Source organism: Rhinoraja longicauda, chromosome 22, assembly GCF_053455715.1.
Source record: "Rhinoraja longicauda isolate Sanriku21f chromosome 22, sRhiLon1.1, whole genome shotgun sequence".
NCBI classification, from domain to species: domain Eukaryota; kingdom Metazoa; phylum Chordata; class Chondrichthyes; order Rajiformes; family Arhynchobatidae; genus Rhinoraja; species Rhinoraja longicauda.
The window spans coordinates 733,211-752,062 of record NC_135974.1 but is presented as its reverse complement, the minus strand read 5'-3'; the positions used below and the strand labels follow the sequence as shown (position 1 = coordinate 752,062).

The following is an 18,852-nucleotide window of genomic DNA, read 5'->3' as shown; positions in this document are numbered from 1 at the left end:
GGGCAAAGGAAAGGAAAATGCTCCAGAGAGCAGGTCAAACCAGCCAGAAATACTGCGCCACAGGTCCAGAAACTGCGTACACAAAGGCAGGAGCTACCAGGCCGTGCACACAGACACGATGCCGGGGCAATGCATGCGCGCAGTGTTCAGGACCCACTTGCACACATGCAGTCCCAGGCTCCCATGTGCGCACACAAACACGAGCTTGAGGTTTCACAGAAGCCATGTCTTCAAATTCATCGACACTGAAGGCCAGATGTGTCCTGGAATAACCGCTGTTTCACGTAGCTGGAGCAGGGATATCCCCAAGGCCTTTTTTAAAACTTAGCTGAGTACAAACAAAGACCACGACTGGCCTTTAATAAAACTATTTTCTACAATAGTAAACCTAGATGACAGCTAAGGCCACATTGTGATTAAGGGGCAAATCATGAACCTGAAGCATTTCGGAGTACAGCCATTCTGGCCTAATAATATGCTGCATTCAGTGCTCTCCCCCTCTCTCTTATCAATCTTAATAGCTATGAATCAACAAGAAGAACAGAAGGAAAAGAAAAACTCTCTAACAAGGATGATCCCCCAAATGATTGTGGATGCAGCAAATCATTTTTGCACTTCCAAGTGCAAACTTACTAATCATGTTACCTATATTCTCATCCAAATCGTTAATGTGGATGACAAACAATAGCACTGATCCATGCAGCACACCACTTCATTACCTCCCTCAGTCCTTCCACAAAGCTGGATCCCATGCGATCTCACCTTCTGGGCCAGCCCACCATGCGGGACCTTGTGAAAGGCTTTACTGATATCAATGTGGACATCTCGCGCCTCATCTCCCTTTGGTCACCACGTCAAAAAAACTCAATTTTTCACACGGAAAACTGTGCTGACTATCACTATCCGTCCTTGCCTTCCCAAGATCCCTCTGTTTCTCAGCACTCCCCATGGCCTACATTCATGTCCTACAGCTTCCCTTATTTTCTGGAAACTTTCTCCCACACCTCCTCATACAATTGAGCATTGACCATACTTGCACAATGTACTGGGTACTACCCTTCCTCAGTCCAGAAAAGAAATACAATAATTTAATTTAAAGCATCAAAACACAGGGCACTGCCCCATTCAGTAAGATAATGGCTCTTCCATCAAATGACTCAATTACCTACCTTGCCTCCATTTTCCTTAATATCATTGGTTTGTAAAAATCAATAAACCTCACCTTTCAGATTAACTTTCAGATAACTGACAATGCACTAACATTTACAAAAGAGTTCCATATTTCTATTACTATGCATACCGCCTGAAGAAGGGTCTCAACCCGGAACGCTGCCCATTCCCTCTGCTGCCTGTCCCGCTGAGTTACTCCAGCTTTTTGTGCCTATCTTCGGTTTAAACCAGCATCAGCAGTTCCTTCCTACACTAACATCTTCTTAACTACAGTCCTGCCTCTAAATTATGCCGCCCAAAAATGTCCAATCCAGAAGAAACCTGCCCCTTCAGCAGTAATGTCTTGATATTCTAAATTCTAGGAAACACAAGCATAGGTATCTCTCGGCAAACTAAGAGCAGAGAGCATAGGTTTATTAAGGAATAAGAGATTTACAAGGGATCTAAGAAATAATTTGTTCACCAGAGGGTGGTTGCAATCTGGAACCCATGCCTGACTGGGTGGTAATAACAGGTACTTATGATCCTTAGCAAGCATCCAGGCAAACACTTGATTCAGCTAGGCATATTGTGCTCCAGACCAAGTGCTGGTAAATGGATCTAATATAGACTGGAACTTGACGCTCAGTAGGGGCACAGTGGCTGAAGGACCTGTTTCTGCCCTGTATGGCTCAAGAGCTTCGTTACCATTTAACCCATCAGATGAGCCTCTTTTGCAGTCTTCATTGATCACTGTCCACTCTCTTTATTAGCCTCTAAATTCAGAGCCGAGAACTCTAATAAGGAGTTTGTAAAGCTAAAAAGCTTGGGGGATTGACGCCGTGCAATGTAGAATCAGCACAGGTTGTCCCTTGACACCATGATGCAGTAACTGAAGTGGTGGAGCCAACATCAACTCCAGCAGCTGACTAAAGAGCACCTGGAAGAGGGCCAATAGGAAATAAACTCAACCACTGGAGGAGACACCATCACAACATGGGCAGAGAGCCCCTGCTAGCCGCAGTCAGTCAATAATCTCATCACCAACCTATAAACCCAGCTCTCCTCTTCCTCGGCTCGACAATCACATACTCAAATGCAGAGGCTAATAAACTAACAATTGAGCTCCAGCCTGCCTCTTTACCTCAACAAAAAGGTTCTTCATCTGAGCTTGCTTGGCTCTGAAACGCTTGATCTTCTGGTGAATCCGTTTATCCCTTTGCAGCTCTTCCACTGTGGCCCACTTACAGTGCAGGTACGAGCTGAAACATAAAGGCACATTATACCGAGTTCATGTTGAAAAACAAATGGAGACGGAAATGGAAATGGAGAGGGAGGAGAAGGAGAGGTTAAGAGGGGACACAAATGAGATACACAGAAGGTTTTCATGCTGCCCAGCTCTATGGGCCCAAGATTAACTAAAATAACCCAACATTAATTCCTGAACAATAGGTGTCTGCAGCATTGAAGGTTTGTCGTGCACTGAATCAGAGGAACAGCTGGCAGGTTGCTATATTTCAGACATTATTTCTGTTCCACAAAAGGATTTTAATGCACCGTTCTTGGGCACAACTTTACAGAAGGTGTTGGACTACTGAACAGCTGTTTAGTTCATGGACAGAAAACAAAATGGCAATGAATTGTTACATCCTGGGATGGCAAAGGTTTAGTGTGTACCTGTCAGAATCAGAATCGGAATCAGAATAACCTTTATTGTCATCTAAAAAAACATGTCTTTTGGATGAAATTCCGTACAATCAGAGCAATAAAAATAAGCAATAACACACACAATCACAAAACCAACACAAAACAAAAAGAAGAAACATCCATCACAGTGAGTCTCCTCCAGTCACCTCCTCACTGTGATGGAAGGCCAGAATGTCCTTTCTCTTCCCCTGCCGTCTTCTCCCGCGGTCAGGCTGTTGAAGTTGCCACGTCGGAGTGGTCGTGGCTCCCAACATTGAAGTCCCCGCCGGGCGGAGAAAATCCTGCGGCCTATTCCAGGCCGTACCGGACGGTGAAAGGTCCGCAGCGGGCCGACCCAAGCCCCGCGATTCGGGGCGGGCGAAGATGCTGCCACTGCCGGAGCTCCCGAGGTTGGCGCCCACCCAGGGGCCTGCGAGCTTCCGATATCCACGCGGCCCGCGGCCAAAGCCTCTGGAGGCGAGTCGCAGCCACACTCGCAGCACCACCACAGCCTCTGAAGGCAGCCAGCTCCACAGGTGGTGAGTACAGTCCGGTCCGCGGGCTCTGCGAACCAGAGCCCCAGGTGGTCCCAGCTGGAGGCCGCCAGCTCCAGGTGTTTGGCCGTTGGAAGGTGGAGGCCGCCAGCTCCAGGTGTTTGGCCGATGGTAGGCCGCAGCGTGAACAGAGACACCACCCAGAGAAAAGGTCGCATCTCCGTTCGGAAGAGACAATTTTGCAGTTTCCCCCCCCCCCCCCCCCCTCCCCCACACATAGTACACAACCACAAAAAACACTACATCACATCTAAACACTACAATTAAGACAAATGGACTGCAGGTGAGCCGCAGCCGCTGTGCCACTAATATGTACACAAAATAAACCAAAGAGAAATTCAAGAGATAAGCAGACTCCCCAAAACATTAAAAAAAATGCCAAGTGATGCACTTTTGGAGAAAGAATTAAGACCATAAATTGTTACAACTTCAAAAGGAGATTTGCAAGTGGTTTCTTGGGCCGCCAGGAGAGCTGCTGCCTGGTAGCTTCAGTGACCTGGGTTCAATCCTGTCCTCCTGTGCTGTGTGTGTGTCATGTTCTCCCAGTGACCATGTGCTTTCTTCCCACATCCCCATGACATGCAAGTTGGTAGGTTATTGACCCTTGCAAATCATCCCCAGAATGTAGTTCAGAAGTACAATCTGGGGGGTGTTGATGGGAATGTAGAGAGAATAGATCACAGGGAAAATGAATGAATGGGATTGCTCTGTGAGCTGCCACAGGTGTGATGACCAAAATGGTCTCTATCCGTGTCATCAAGAAACATAGAACTCTACATGGTATGGAATCTTTAAATGCACAAGGATAAGTCAATTAAACTATGCAAAATACAGCTAAAAAAGATCCTAGGTTTTATTAGAATGGCAAAGATGTCAAGAACGCTAAGGGCACAGGCAGGATAATTGATACTGGATTAAGTATTGGGGTAAGAGACTTGACTGTGATGAGTGAAAAGACTAATTGGAGGCATCCATCATTAAGGAGATTTGATGGAAATTTTGATTGGTGTAAAATGGAAAACCAATACCTACTAACCAGCAAATGAAGGTTTAGATAAATATTTTCAAATGAAGCCTCTTATGGCATTGTAAGGAAGCAGCAGTAAAGGCAGAATCTGCATTAACCTTTACAAAAGGAGGAATGCATGGACAAGGACATGGCATGGACAACGGCAAAAGGATGCAGGGAAAAAAGAATGGGAACTCTGGAGATGGTAGAACGGCGGCCATTCAGCCAATCCTGCTTTGGCAGCTGAGTACTCTTTTCTTCAGTGCTGCAAGTTTCTCCCTGTCAAATTTGTGCCACGAAGGAGCAAGTCCTATGCTCCTTTGCAAGTCCTATGCTCCTTTGCAAGTCCTGTATGCCAAATATCAATCCTACCACCCTTTCTTCACGTATGACCAAATGACAAGCTGCATCTTACTGAAGGGACTCTGGCATTTATTTTACAGAACTAGTGTAGTGCAGCACATCACAAATTTCAGACAAGGTGGCACGAGCAAGTTGAGCTGTACTGACTGATAACTGCCTAAACCACCCTGGTGCCAGCCCTGGTTACAAGGGTTTGGAAGAACCCAAGTGCAACAGAATTAGGGGAGGAAAATACTCCTAATACTTACTAATTCCTGTATTTGACGTAAAATTCTTCGACTTCCTGTATGCTCGCACCAGGGGTCTGTTGAAATGTAAAACAACTGAAGTTAAGGAAGCTGAAACAAGTTGTTTAATCGTTCATCCACAGTGCTCAGCTAACTGTTTGGTAATATCTGAGATTTCAACATGGGCTATATATATATGCCTGCTCACGTGACTCCACTTCAAGAGTTCTTTGCTCTCAACCCCATAATATCTTGAATAAAAGTGGTTAACAGAGTGTCTATGAAATGTCATCATTTATTCGGTAATGAGCTGACAGCAATGCATCCTTTATAATGCCAATTCCTTCTGTACATCACCCTCCTAGCTATAGTCGTGAAATTATTCACCTGAATGTCAAATCAATAAGTGATGAAAATAATTTATTCACAAAATGCTGGAGTAACTCAGCAGGTCAGGCAGCATCTCGGGAGAGGAGGAATGGGTGACGTTTCGGGTCGAGACCCTTCTTCAGACTGATGTCGGGGGTGGAACAAAGGAAGGATATAGGTGGAGACAGGAAGATAGAGGGAGATCTAGGAAGGAGGAGGGGAAGGGAGGGACAGAGGAGCTATCTGAAGTTGGAGAAATCTGATGAAAATAATCTCTCCTGTTTTCCCTCAGCCCTTTCATGTGACCGTTTCTATTAAATTCTCTATTGCTACACTTTAGACTTTAGATCATTCCACGGCCTCCCCATACTTCCCAAATCTATACAGCTTCATGCTATTTTGAGTCAATGGGAACAGAGGGAGAGCATTTAGACTCCTGAATCTATTCCATCATCTTTTTAGTTTAGAATTACAGCATGGAAACAGCCCCTCAGCCCACCGAGTCCACGCTGTTCATCCCAATTTCTCTTCCATTACACACTAGGGGCAATTTACATTAATCTACAAATCTGCACTCCTTTGGGATGAGGGAGGTAAAACCGGAACACCCTGAGGAAACCCACACTGTCACAGGAGAATGTGCAAACTCGACACAAACAGCCCCGAAGTCAGCGTCGAACCTGGGTCTCTGGCGCTGTGAAGCAGCAGCTCTACCAGCTGACTACTGTACCGCCCTAATCAGTTGGTGAACCTACGGCTAAATTGTACCTCAATTTCATTTCCCCCTGTTGCTATTGCTTCATCCCTTTACCTAACAAAAATCCATCCATCTATCTAGATCTTGAGTGTTTTTTTGAGGAGGGCATTCGTGATCCATTACACTGTAAGAAATTGTTTTCTGGAATAAATACAATGCCTGGTGGTGAAATGTGAAAAAGCATCTCTGGATACTCTCACAGGTTGGGCATCATCAGCAGAAAAAAATAAAGTAATACTAGACCAAACCTCTCCTGCATTGGTGCAGCACCCTCTCCTCCTCCTCCCCCTTCCCCTCCACCCCACTCCATCCCCCTCAACTCCCCTTATTCTGGTCACAGAACTCCCATTATAACCTTCAATCGTTGCGTTTCATGCCATTTCTCTCTGCTCAGATTGAGTACTTCCAGCACCATTTGCTTTTATTTCCGAGACAATGATGGAAACATGTGTTAATCCAACTCCACACCAACACTCAGCTGACTGTTTCTACACTACCACGTTCTAACAGCATGTTAATAATATTGTTGTGGATTCAGTTTACCGGGAAACTAAAATCTTCTGTCAGAGGATCAAACAGGAAATGTTTGAAGGTGGACATTGTAAAGTAATAAACTGCCCTGTGTCTGTCATTTCTCCTATTAAGCAGACTGCACTATGCGTCATTCCTCACCTCTTTCTGTGACATTCGCTGAGCCAGAATCTTCTCAATGACTGCGGACTCATCCTCCTCCTGACTTTCCTACAATAAAGAAAACCGCATGGTCAATCAACGATGCACAACATTCCCCTCGTATGAACAGGGTAACAGTGTGATTGGGAAGATGGGAGGAGGAGGAGGAGGAGGAAACCTGAAGAATAAATGGAGCAGCAAGGTCTGAGTTGGGAAGGTGAAGGATTATGAGTGGATGGTTGGGGTAGGTGGGTTTGGGTGATTGCAAGCAAGGGGGAACAGGGAGTGGCAGGTGAGCTGGGGGGAGGGGGGGAGGGAGGAGCAGAAATAAGATGGGTAAAAGCAAAGAGAAGCAAAGTAAGCAAACACGAAAATGGAAGCAACAGCATGAGCAAAAGGGTGACGTGAAGAGCAAGGGAAAGAGACATAGTTCATTGCATCTGAAGGTCATAAAATTCTCCCCACAACGTATTTAGCCCACAGGTACTAACCACCAATGTCCCTTTTATACAGGCAATGACCCTAGCAGGTGGGAGGGCCCACAACATGGATGGAATATTCTCTCCCTCCTCTCCCGAATCAGAAGCAAAGTACTGCTCCAGGTTCTGGAGTTTAGATTTTAGCAAAGGGCATTACCAGCTCTAATTGTAGGAACACTAGGATAGGAGATAGCCATTCAACCCTTCTCTACAAGATCATGGCTGATCAATATTTATTCACATTACACATATCCCATGGCAATTTCATCCAAACAAAAGATTTTACCGAGGTCAAACTTGAGATCTCCCATTATTTCTGGATTCCAACTCATATTTGTCTCAATTTTATTTCTGGATGACATGGATTCAAATTAACAGCCGCACCCTTTCTTCAGGACCCCCCATCAAAGCAAACCATTTCTCCCCATCTACTTTATCAAATCTTTTTAATGGGGAGGTGGCACAAAGGAGATGAGGCTGGGGAGCAGAATCAACCATCGTATTGAACAGAGGGGTGGGCTTTAAGAGCAGAGTGGGTTTATCCTGCACCTACTTTCTTATGTTCTATGTTTAAACTCCCTGATAAGATCACACCTTGGTAATCTTCAATCAATGAATTAGCTGCCCCATTTAGGCTCCTCTCTAAACCCAAGTATTGTGGTGCACCCACTACAACATCAGGGACAAGGTGAACCCTTGCTTTGTAAGGATAGCTGGAGTACAAAGCCTTTCGATGTTTCATTTTCTCAATTAATAGCTCAAATAAAAGTACTGAATAGTTCCAAATTGTAATGCAAAGGTCTGTTTTAAATATCTGAAGACGAGTTCAAATTAGCAGTTGGGTTTAAGCTATCAAGAATTACAGCAAAAGAATAGTGTCAGTAAATGTGATCATAAAACAACCAACTTGCTGTTTAAAAAATTGCTCATTGTGTTCAGAGCTGCCATTTAGTGATGGGAACCCCTTCCGTTAGGCCTATTGGAGAGTCCAGGTACCAAAAAAGTGCTTGACTCTTAACTGCCCTCCGAAGTGGCCAATAACCTACAGAGCTGTATCAAAGTCACTACATTATCATCTTCTCCAGGACTCTGCACTGAGGAATACACTGAAACACAGTGGAGCCACCATACAGGCCCGGTGTGGGATGACCATACTCTCAGGTCTTGTCATCACTGGACACTGAAGGGCTGTGCCTTGTGTAACTGCCTCCCAAACACTTAATAGATATACTCGAAAAGGAACCATATGTGGCATTGGTACATCGTAAATAGAATCTACTGGTACTGTATTAATGGCATTTATTTACATTACATGTCTTGCTTTGCAATCGGTACAAAGTCCACAACAACTCTCACACAGTCCTAGACGCAGTGCAAGAAACATGCTCTCCAATATCTCTTTTTGTTTGCCCTTCACATTCATTCATTCACAGCTAAAGCCATTACTCCTCTAACATCCAATCACCGTGTGCAGGTCCCACCTGTGATAAAACTACCACTCAAATCAACTTCTATACTCCCGCTGTTTTTCCATCCACCTGCAATCCACACCTATTTCTGGTGTCCCCAACAATTATTTCTCTTGTTGTTTTGCCAGTCTTGGTCCTCTATTGAGCTACTGATTAAAAAGTCTTTGGATAGCCAGAAACAATCTCCAATCAAGTAGTGCACAATAGGTCTCTAATGCTGCACATGTAAGATTAAACACAGAGTCTATGAAGACATGGTATACCTTGCCACTGTAAAACAAACTGAAGGCTGCTGAGCACAACTGAACAGACGAAAATCAGATTTGATGCAGCCGTTGACCCTTAACATACTTCAAACCTTGTAAAACAACACTGGCCAAACTCTGCAACATCTTATACATTTACCCTTCAATAGGGTCGAATTTCCTGACAAAGAAATGCAATCTAACAGACTCAGGCACCAAGCTGCTAAGAGAGATGAGGATGGGACCATGAAATATGGAATGGCTTAAAGGAAACATATTAAAGGTAGAAAGGCAGGGGTTCAAATTGGGAATTTTAGTGCCTAGGTCCTTTATTTATAAGTAGGCTCAACATAAAAAGTAGAGGGCAATAAGAAAAGAATAGAATCCAGCCTTTCTCACACCAATCCAAATCCTTCAAATGTTTTTGGACCGTACAGAGAATCGCATTAATTCAAGCAGAAGATATAGGTATGATCAATAATTGTCCCATTTGCTCAATATGGTTAATATGTGCCAAAATGCTCAAGGCTGTTGAGATAACAAGACCCATGGAGTCACTGAATTGATTAAAGCTAATTTGATATTCTTCTTAAATGTAACACAACAATCCTAGTTTGCATGTTGAGCACAAACAAAAGGTTGCTCAATACAGAGCCACCCTGAATTCTGCCACAAATCTTCACAATTAATTTGGTACAAAGCCATCAATTTATTAAGGCGACAATAATTTTCTGGAGTACCTTGAGATTCAGTGTGGTCACCTCATGTTGGGTAAGCATTTCTTCAGCACAGAAGTCCAGTACACAGCCACTGACATAATAATTCCGAAACACAGATAAAAACCCAAATGCCTCAGAACTTTAGTTTAGTTTAATTTAGTTTATTGTCACATGTACTGAGGTACAGTGAAATTCTATTTTTGTGTCCACAGAAATTCTATTTTTGTGTCCAGTCCACAGTAAGACTGTACTTGACTATGCAATCAAGCCGTCCACGGTATAGGGAACAACATTTAGTGCAAGATAAAGTCCACTAAAGTAGCATAGTCCGAGTAAGAAATGCTGCTGTTGGAGTGGAGGTTTAAAAGAGTGGAGTGATTGTAATGAATGATTGCAGATCCACTTCTGGAACCAGAACGCAGAAAGTCGCCTGGCTTGGGCGCCATCTTGCCAGTTCTGCCCCTTTCCACTTCTGTTGGGGAGGGCAGCATTAGTCGACAGCATGACAGACAAAAACAGAGTCCAATCTGCAAGATTGCTTCAATATTTGATCAGCAAAATATGGATTTACCAAGGCACTATTTCAAATTCAAGTAGTGGTCAGAAGAAAACTTCACACCCTTAAGTACGTTCACTGTCCGAGTACTCCTAACTTCACATTTTGTCTCAGTGGAATGATCATGATTTATAGGCCACACTAGTAGACAGCAAGCATGGAAACCTTATGCCCCAACGTTACACATGGTCCTCAGATGTAACTTGGTGCTATTGATGGACTCCCTGAAAAAATGGACACATCCTACCCAAGTGGTTCACTGGTCCTGTGACATCCCTATCTGCTCTCCATCTTACCGTCGTCTTATTTCCTTTCTGTGAGGACCCAGAGTTCGGAGAAATCCGCCCTGTTCCCAGTACAGCAATTGTTTCACCGGCATCATCGACAACTTTGAAGTCCAAGTCTTCATTGTACTTCCTTCGTTTTACTTGACGGCCTGATCGTCGCTTCTACCAAACAAACAAGAAACTTGCGTCATTAAGACAGCATCTCACACTGTCACAGCTCTGCTAAATACTGCTTAGCTTGGGAGGAAGACTGGGTCAGTGCTAAAATACTTCACTCGCTGGTGAATGCTTTAGAGCCTTAGCTGGCTGTTGAAAGACAAGAATCTGGCTCTAATTACTCCATAGGAACTCACTCCTAAATCCCTGATGTCACTCCTCCCCTGCCCTTGCCCATTTTGCAGTTTCATTCTGAATATCTACACCATTTCAGTGCAGACTTTCTCTGAAAGAGTTATTCATTCCAGCTGGTCCTCTTATTACAATAGGTCATTTGAAAGTTAACGGGGAAATTGAAAAGAAATTCTGCTTTCATCAACTAACTTCCTAAACACAAGCACTCCCTGGGGTCAGAATTTGTATTAATGATGATGTCTTTCTGCAGATAAATCTACATCCTCTCAGCACACCATCTCCACAACCACTTTCCCACTCCAATCTGCTGACATTAATAAGTGTACTTTCACCAACTTCCCCAATTAGATATCAGAAAAGGCTGCACAATCTTTAACTACAAGTACATTTTGTTGAGATAAAGTGATAAAAAATTACTTGCAGTAATAAATTGATATAACTGAATCCTCCGCCAAAATAACAAGATCATGGAGTACATCAACTGCATTAATGTGTAAGTTAGCCTGGTGCAGAGAATACTCTATATAAAACCAGGTCATGGGTCCCTATTGATCTACACTGATGCTTATGCTTCACACAAGACTCATTCCTCTTGATCTCAACATTTCCTTCGATTGAACCAGAGCCATAAATCCAGACACTGGCCCTTCAGCCCATCAGATCCATTCTATATTAATTTCATTTACCAGCTCTTAGTTCGTAGTCTCGTATGTATTGCCGATTCTAGTGCTCATTTAGATGTTGAGAGAGTAACCGGCTCTGCCACCCACTCAGGCAGTGCATCCCAGATTCCAAACCCTCATGGTGGAAAGAGTTCTTCCTCAGATCCCTCTCAATCTCTGGCCCCATACCCTAAACTGAAGCCGTCTTTAGATGCCTCTGCTACCAGGAAATGTTTTCTACTATCAGCCTTCATGATCTTCTATACTTATCAGGTGTAACCAACCCCCAGCTTCAATCTGAAGAAGAGTTTGGATCCAAAATGTCATTTTCCATTCCCTCCACAGATGCTGCCTGATCTGCTGAATAGCTTCAGCGCTTTGTTTTTTGCTCAAGATTCCAGCACCTGCGGTCTCCTCTATCCTCACCCTCTACTTCCTATAACCAAACCAGTTTTTCCATCTAATTTGTTTTGGATCTTGGCTCTAACTTTTGGGCTATTTATCTTATGGGATCTTGTCAAAGAGATCTTGTCAAAGAGATACAGCACAGAAACAGGCCCATTGACACATCAAGTTTGCACAAATCCTACATCAATCCCATTTTTATACTGAAGTCCATGTAGACTACTTTAACCGCATTACCTATGTCAATACATTTTGTTACCTCTAAGAAATATAATAGAATTGGTCAGATATGATGTCCTCACAAACCATATTCACCATCTTTGATTAATCCCTGCCTATCCAAATGTAGATTAATCCTGTTCCTCAGAATTGTTCTTTCACAAGCTCCCCTACCACTGACCTTAGACTCAGAGGGCTATATTTGTCACTCAACCCTGCTGAATAAGGCCCAACGTTTGATGCCCTCCAGTCAAATGGGACCTCCCCTGTGGCTTCACTTATCCTGATGATGTTAATTAAATAAGCTCTTCACCTCTGGAGCTACATGAAGTTGCTAATTCCATGTTCTAATCATGCTCCAAGGTCTATCCTTTCCCGAGTGGGTTTGTTAGTGATTGCTTTCAAATGATTAAACTTGCACAAGCAATAGTGCCAAAGCGGGGAAATGGTACCGAAGTAAAAGATTAGTCATAATAGAACTTGATAGAGTGAAATACCTAGATAGAGTGAATATGGAGAGAATGTTTCCACAGTAGGTGAGACCAGACGCCATAGCCTCAGAATAAAAGGACGTACCTTTAGAAAGTAGATGAGATGGAATGTCTTTAGTCAGTGGGTGATGAATCTGTGGAATTCATTGGCACAGACAGCTGCGGAGGCCAAGTCAACGGATATTTTTAAGGCTCAGATTGACAGATTCTTAATTAGTAAGGGAGTGTCAGGGGTTATGGAGCAAAGGCAGGAGAATGGGGTTAAGAGGGAAAGATAGATCAGCCATGATTGAATGGTGGAGTAGACTTAAAGGGCTGATTCTGCTCCTAGAACTTAGGAACTTGATCAATTATAAAACCTGGTTGACATGGATGTGTTGGGCCAATGGGCCTATATACTTGCTCAATGGCCTTACAGAATGGTGCAGCATCAATGGTCTACTTCTGCTTTTATTACCTTAAAGTTTAGTATAAAGAGTGTAGTGGACAGGGGAAGGACTACTTGAATTCACCCCTTGAGCTGCTCTGCCATTCAAGATCACAACTGCTCCAATCTTGGCTTCAATATCAATTCTCCATTTGTTCCCCATACGTCTTTAGTTTCTTCTAAATATCCTTGAACTTTTTCAATGACACTGCATCCAAAGATTTTTGAAGCAGAGAATTCCATAGTTTTATAACCCTTTGAGAAGAGAAATCCCCCCTGGTATCGCTCACAAATTGGCGATCTTTTAATCTGAAACCATGTCCAATTCTAGAAATCCCCACCACAGGAAATATCCTTTCAGCATTCTCCCTCAAAATCTCACAAATGCCAATAAGATCACCTCAAATTCAAATAGGCATTAGCATGACCTAGAAACATAGAAAATAGGTGCAGGAGTAGGCCATTCGGCCCTTCGAGCCTGCACCGTCATTCAATATGATCATGGCTGATCATCCATCTCAGTATCCCGCACCTGCCTTCTCTCCATACCCCCTGATCCCTTTAGTCACAAGGGCCACATCTAACTCCCTCTTAAATATAGCCAATGAACTGGCCTCAACTACCTTCTGTGGCAGAGAATTCCACAGATTCACTACTCTGTGTGAAAAAAAACGTTCTCATCTCGGTCCTAAAAGACTTCCCCCTTATCCTTAAACCGTGACCTCTTGTTCTGGACTTCCCCAATATCGGGAACAATCTTCCTGCAACTAGCCTGTCCAACCCCTTAAGAATTTTGTAAGTTTCTATAAGATCCCCCCTCAATCTTCTAAATTCCAGCGAGTACAAGCCGAGTCTATCCAGTCTTTCTTCATATGAAAGTCCTGCCATCCCAGGAATCAATCTGGAAGATGACCTATTCCATCTTCATCCATTAACCACATATTTCCAAGATTCAACCTAGTGAGCTTTCTCTGCTTTGTCTCCAATACATGTACATCATAAAAAATAGCAGAAGACCATTCGGCCCTTCAAGTCTGCTCTGCCATTTAATATGAGCATGGCAGATCATCTATATCAACACAAAGGTAGACACAAAATGCTGGAATAATTCAGCGGGACAGGCTGCATCTCTGCAGAGAAGGAATGGGTGACATTTCGGGTCGAGGCCCTTCTTCAGACTTTCCCGCTGAGTTACTCCAGCATTTTGTGTCTACCTTCGATTTAAACCAGCACCTGCAGTTCTTTCCTACTTTATCTATCTCAACACCATGTACTTGTACTCACCCCATACACTTGAATCAAAAGCCTTCTGAAAGTCCAAGCACACCATACCTACTGGTGGTTCTTATTTCTGCTACTCGTGACACCTTCAAAACAAAAGCTCCTGTAAGTTTTTCCAAACATGATTTCCCCTTCAGAAATCCATGTTGGCTTTGTTTAATCTTATTATTTTCTAAATGCCCTTTTATCTAATAGCCTCAAGTATATTCTGCACTGCTGATCATTCCTTAAATATGGAGACAGAAACTATACACCATAGTCTCACCACTTTTCTGTAGAGTTGACATCAAAGCTTTTCTGCTTTTATGCTCCATACCATTTGCATTAGCTTTCCTTGCTGTGACTGTATGATAACATTTCGTATTTCTTGCCCGAGGCCAGATCTTTTTATTTGGCAACGTTTTGTAGTCTCCTTTCATTTAAATAACAATTTGCTTTTTTATTCTTTCTTCCCAAGTGGATAACCTCACCATTTCCCACACCTGCCAACTTCATGCTCACTCACTGACCCACTTTGCAGGCTCTTTGTCTTCTCTTCACAATTTTCCAATCCACCTATTTTTTGGCGCCATCAGTCCACATGGAAATGTCTATTCAAGTGCACTTGTTTATAACTTCACCTTCATCCAATTTTCTTGTTTTCGGGCCTTCTTATCTTCCTTGATGACTGGTGCTGAGTTTGCAGAATACAACATTGTGAATTTATTAAATGGAATGAGACAGACACATTAAATGTGTGGTGATTAAAATGCATCTCACAGTTCCACCATTGCTTGCTTGTTTGTTTCTTTTTCTCCTCTGACTTTGCTCGTCTCCCTGTGTTAACAAACCATGCAGAAGAGCTTCAAATGTTAATTCCCAAATCCACACGGGCTGATGGAATAAGGTGGAACTATTTCATTGCCCTCCAGATTTGGGTCCTAAGGCCTTCAGATGATATTAACTCAATGACGTTTGTCTTTCTCTCATGATTCTGGCTGTGCAAAGTGATTAACCAACCAAGCCTGCTGGAGCCTGATGACATTGGCAGCATTTGTATCTTCTATCTGATTCTTGCAGTATGTTCACTGTAACTGCTGCTTTTGGTGCTTTCCAGGTCTGGTGCAGCTCCCCATGTGACACAGCTTGAGGATGTTTTCCAGATGGTGATAGTCATTGGCAAACGGATAACATTGTGGTTCCTGGTCTCACATGCTATTCCATTAGATGTTGATGATCTTCAAGGACATACCACGGAAGTAATCCAGATTCCTCAGTTGAATGAGCCAATCAGGCAGTGCTCACCAAGGAGCGAACATTTTCAAATCATTCTTTTTCATTCTCATGAAACATGTGAATCATAGCAAGCTTTGTAATGACATGCAACAGGTCCTCCAAAACCCTGGGTACACCAATACGCTCAATACAGACCATGATTCTGGGTGATGCAAGACGGGGGGAAAATCACCATCAAGTAAATGCATGCCAGTACAAATCAGAAACAAAGTGAGAGAGCAAATGGAAAATGTAATCATTGGCAAAATAATGAATGTATTGGATCATATTTCTACTGTGCAGCCCAGAACAAGTGTTGTAGTCAAAAAGCAACAAAACCTGCAAAACGTGAGAAATGAAATAACAGCATGTGTGAAGCGAGAAACAGACATGACCTTTCATCACAACTGGAAAAGGAGGACGCCGTTACTATTTGTGGCCAGATCTGATACACAGTCATCAACCTGTGACATGAACTCATTTTTCCCTCTGCAGGTGCTGCCTGATCTGAGGGTCTCCAGCATTCTCCTCAATTTCAGATTTACAACTGCAGTGTTCTTGCTCCTCCTCGCTCATCTCCCTCTATTTACCCCTGCTACAGTCAGATCAATTATAAACCTTCACCATCCACTCTTAGATGACACCAACATCACTAGTAACATCAGAATTTTCCTCATATCCACTCTACCAGACATTCCTTTTGTTCTTTCCTTTTCTGCTAGGTCTCCTAATTTGAGGAAGGACATCCTTGCTATTGAGGCAGTGCAGCATAGGTTCACGAGGTTAATCCCAGGATGGAGGGACTATCATATAAGGAAAGATTGGAAAGACTAAGGTTGTATTCACTGGAGTTTAGAAGGATGAGAGGGGATCTTATAGAGACGTATAAAATCATAAAAGGACTAGACATGCTGGATGCAGGAAAAATGTTCCCAATGTTGGGGGAGTCCAGAACCAGGGGCCACCGTCTAAGAATAAAGGGGAGGCCATTTAAAACTGAGGTGAAAAGAAACTTTTTCACCCAGAGAGTTGTGAATTTGTGGAATTCTCTACCACTGAAGGCAGTGGAGGCCAATTCATTGGATGAATTTAAAAGAGATTTGGATAGAGCTCTCGGGGCTAGTGGAATCAAGGAATATGGTGAGAAGGCAGGCACAGGTTACTGATTGTAGATGGTCAGCCATGATCACAATGAATGGCGGTGCTGGCTCAAAGGGCCAAATGGCCTCCTCCTGCACCTATTTTCTATGTTTCTATGTTTCTGCAACTTAAAACACACTTCCTCACTTTTCCAATTCTAAACAAAGACCAGTCTGATTTTTTGAGTTTCTCCATTTTTTTCTGTTTCTATTTAGATGTTACAATCAGCCTGGGAAGATCTGGCACAAAAGGCCCTGGACAACTGAAGCTTAAAAACTGAGATAGGTACAGGTTTACGGGAAGGCTATCACGAGACATGGAACTCGGGTGAGTCAAAGGTTTGATGTACAGATTATTCTTGATCCAATGGACTTATGGAACAGGCTCCATGGTGTTAATGTCTTCCAGTTCTTCCATACAATTGAACCTGTTATTTTCCTTCCCAAAGCTTTAAGTTTCAGAGACAAATTGGAAATACAAGGATGGAGTTAAAGGGAAAGAGAGTAGAGGAAAAGTTAAGATAGGGACCAGAATTAACAGGACAGAAAGCTCACGAAGGGATAGGAGAGTTTGGCCAAGTGAAATAGGAATTGATGTGAAAGGTGAGGTAAGTAATGAATTAAAAGCATTATATATGAATGCGCGGTATAAGAAATAAAGTGGATGAGCTTGAGGCTCAGTTAGAGATTGGTAGATATGACATTGTGGGGATTACAGAGACATGGCTGCAGGTAGATCGGGACTGGGAACGGAATATTCAGGGTTATACGTCCTATAGAAAGCTCAGGCAGGTGGGCAGAGGAGGTGGGATTGCGCTGTGGGTGAGGGGTGAAATTCAGTCCCTGGCAAGGGGTGACATAGGGACTGACAATGTAGAGTCACTGTGGAAAGAATTGAGGAATTGTAACGGTAAGAAGAGGAATTGTAACGGTAAGAAGACACAAATGGGAGTTATCTACAGATCCCCAAACAGTAACCTGGATATAGGGTACAAGTTGCAGCAGGAGTTAAAATTGGCAAAGGTAATGCCACTGTGGTTATGGGGGATTTCAATATGCAGGTAGACTGGGAAAATCAGGTTGGTTCTGGACCCCAGAAAGGGAATATATAGAGTGCCTCCGAGATGGATTCTTAGAGAAGCTTGTACTGGACCAGAGAGGGAATTCTGGATTTAGTGTTGTGTAATGAACCAGATTTAAGAAGGGAACTCAAGGTAAAGGAACCGCTAGGAGGTAGTGACCATAATATGATAAGTTTTAACCTGCAATTTGAGAGGGAGAAGGTTAAACCAGGAATGACAGTGTTGCAGTTGAACAAAGGGGACTATGAAGGCATGAGAGAGGAGCTGGCCAAGATCGACTGGAAAAGGATCCTAGCAGGAATGATGGTGGAACAGCAATGGCAGGAATTTCTGGGCATAATCCAGAAGATGCAGAATCATTTCATTCCAAAGAGGAAGAAATATTCTAAGGGGAGTAAGAGGCAACTGTGGCTGACAAGGGAAGTTAGGGGTGGAATAAAACTAAAAGAAAAGGTGTATAACACAGCAAAGAGTAGCGAGAAGTCAGAGGATTGGGAAACTTTCAAAGGACAACAGAAGGTAACAAAAAGGGCAATACAGGGTGAAAAGATAAGTACGACGATAAGCAGGCCAAGAAAATAAAGGAGGATAATAAAAGCTTCTTTAGGTATGTTGAGAGAAAAAGATTAGTCAAGACAATTGTGGGTCTCTTGAAGGCAGAAACAGGTGAAATTATTATGGGGAACAAGGAAATAGCAGAAGAGTTGAACAGGTACTTTGGTTCTGTCTTCACTAAGGAAGACACAAACAATCTCCCAGATGTACTAGAGGACAGAGGATCTAGGGAGACTGAGGAACTGAAAGAAATTTGCATTAGGCGAGAAATAATATTGGGTAGACTGATGGGACTGAAAGCTGATAAATCCCCAGGGCCTAACGTGCAGAACTCACTGACTTCATCAATTTCACCACTAATTTCCATCCTGCTCTCAAATATACTTGGACCATCTCCGACATTTCCGGATCTCACCATCTCCATCACAGGAGACAGACTAGTGAC

The 18,852-nt window shown here is 43.2% G+C and overlaps 1 protein-coding gene across 3 annotated transcripts in view; it reads right to left on the bottom strand.

Moving 5' to 3' along the window:
• Positions 1-18,852, bottom strand: part of chd6 (chromodomain helicase DNA binding protein 6) — a 200,385-nt gene that overhangs the window by 71,516 nt on the left and 110,017 nt on the right. For 2 of the 3 annotated variants that reach the window (XM_078418568.1, XM_078418567.1), the window contains 4 exons: positions 10,551-10,703; positions 6,787-6,855; positions 5,010-5,065; positions 2,294-2,411 (listed from right to left, as the gene is read on the bottom strand). In XM_078418568.1, coding sequence (XP_078274694.1) covers positions 2,294-2,411; positions 5,010-5,065; positions 6,787-6,855; positions 10,551-10,703 — 396 coding nt within the window. The remainder of the gene's footprint in view (positions 1-2,293; positions 2,412-5,009; positions 5,066-6,786; positions 6,856-10,550; positions 10,704-18,852) is intronic. The other variant, XM_078418569.1, reaches the window with a different exon arrangement.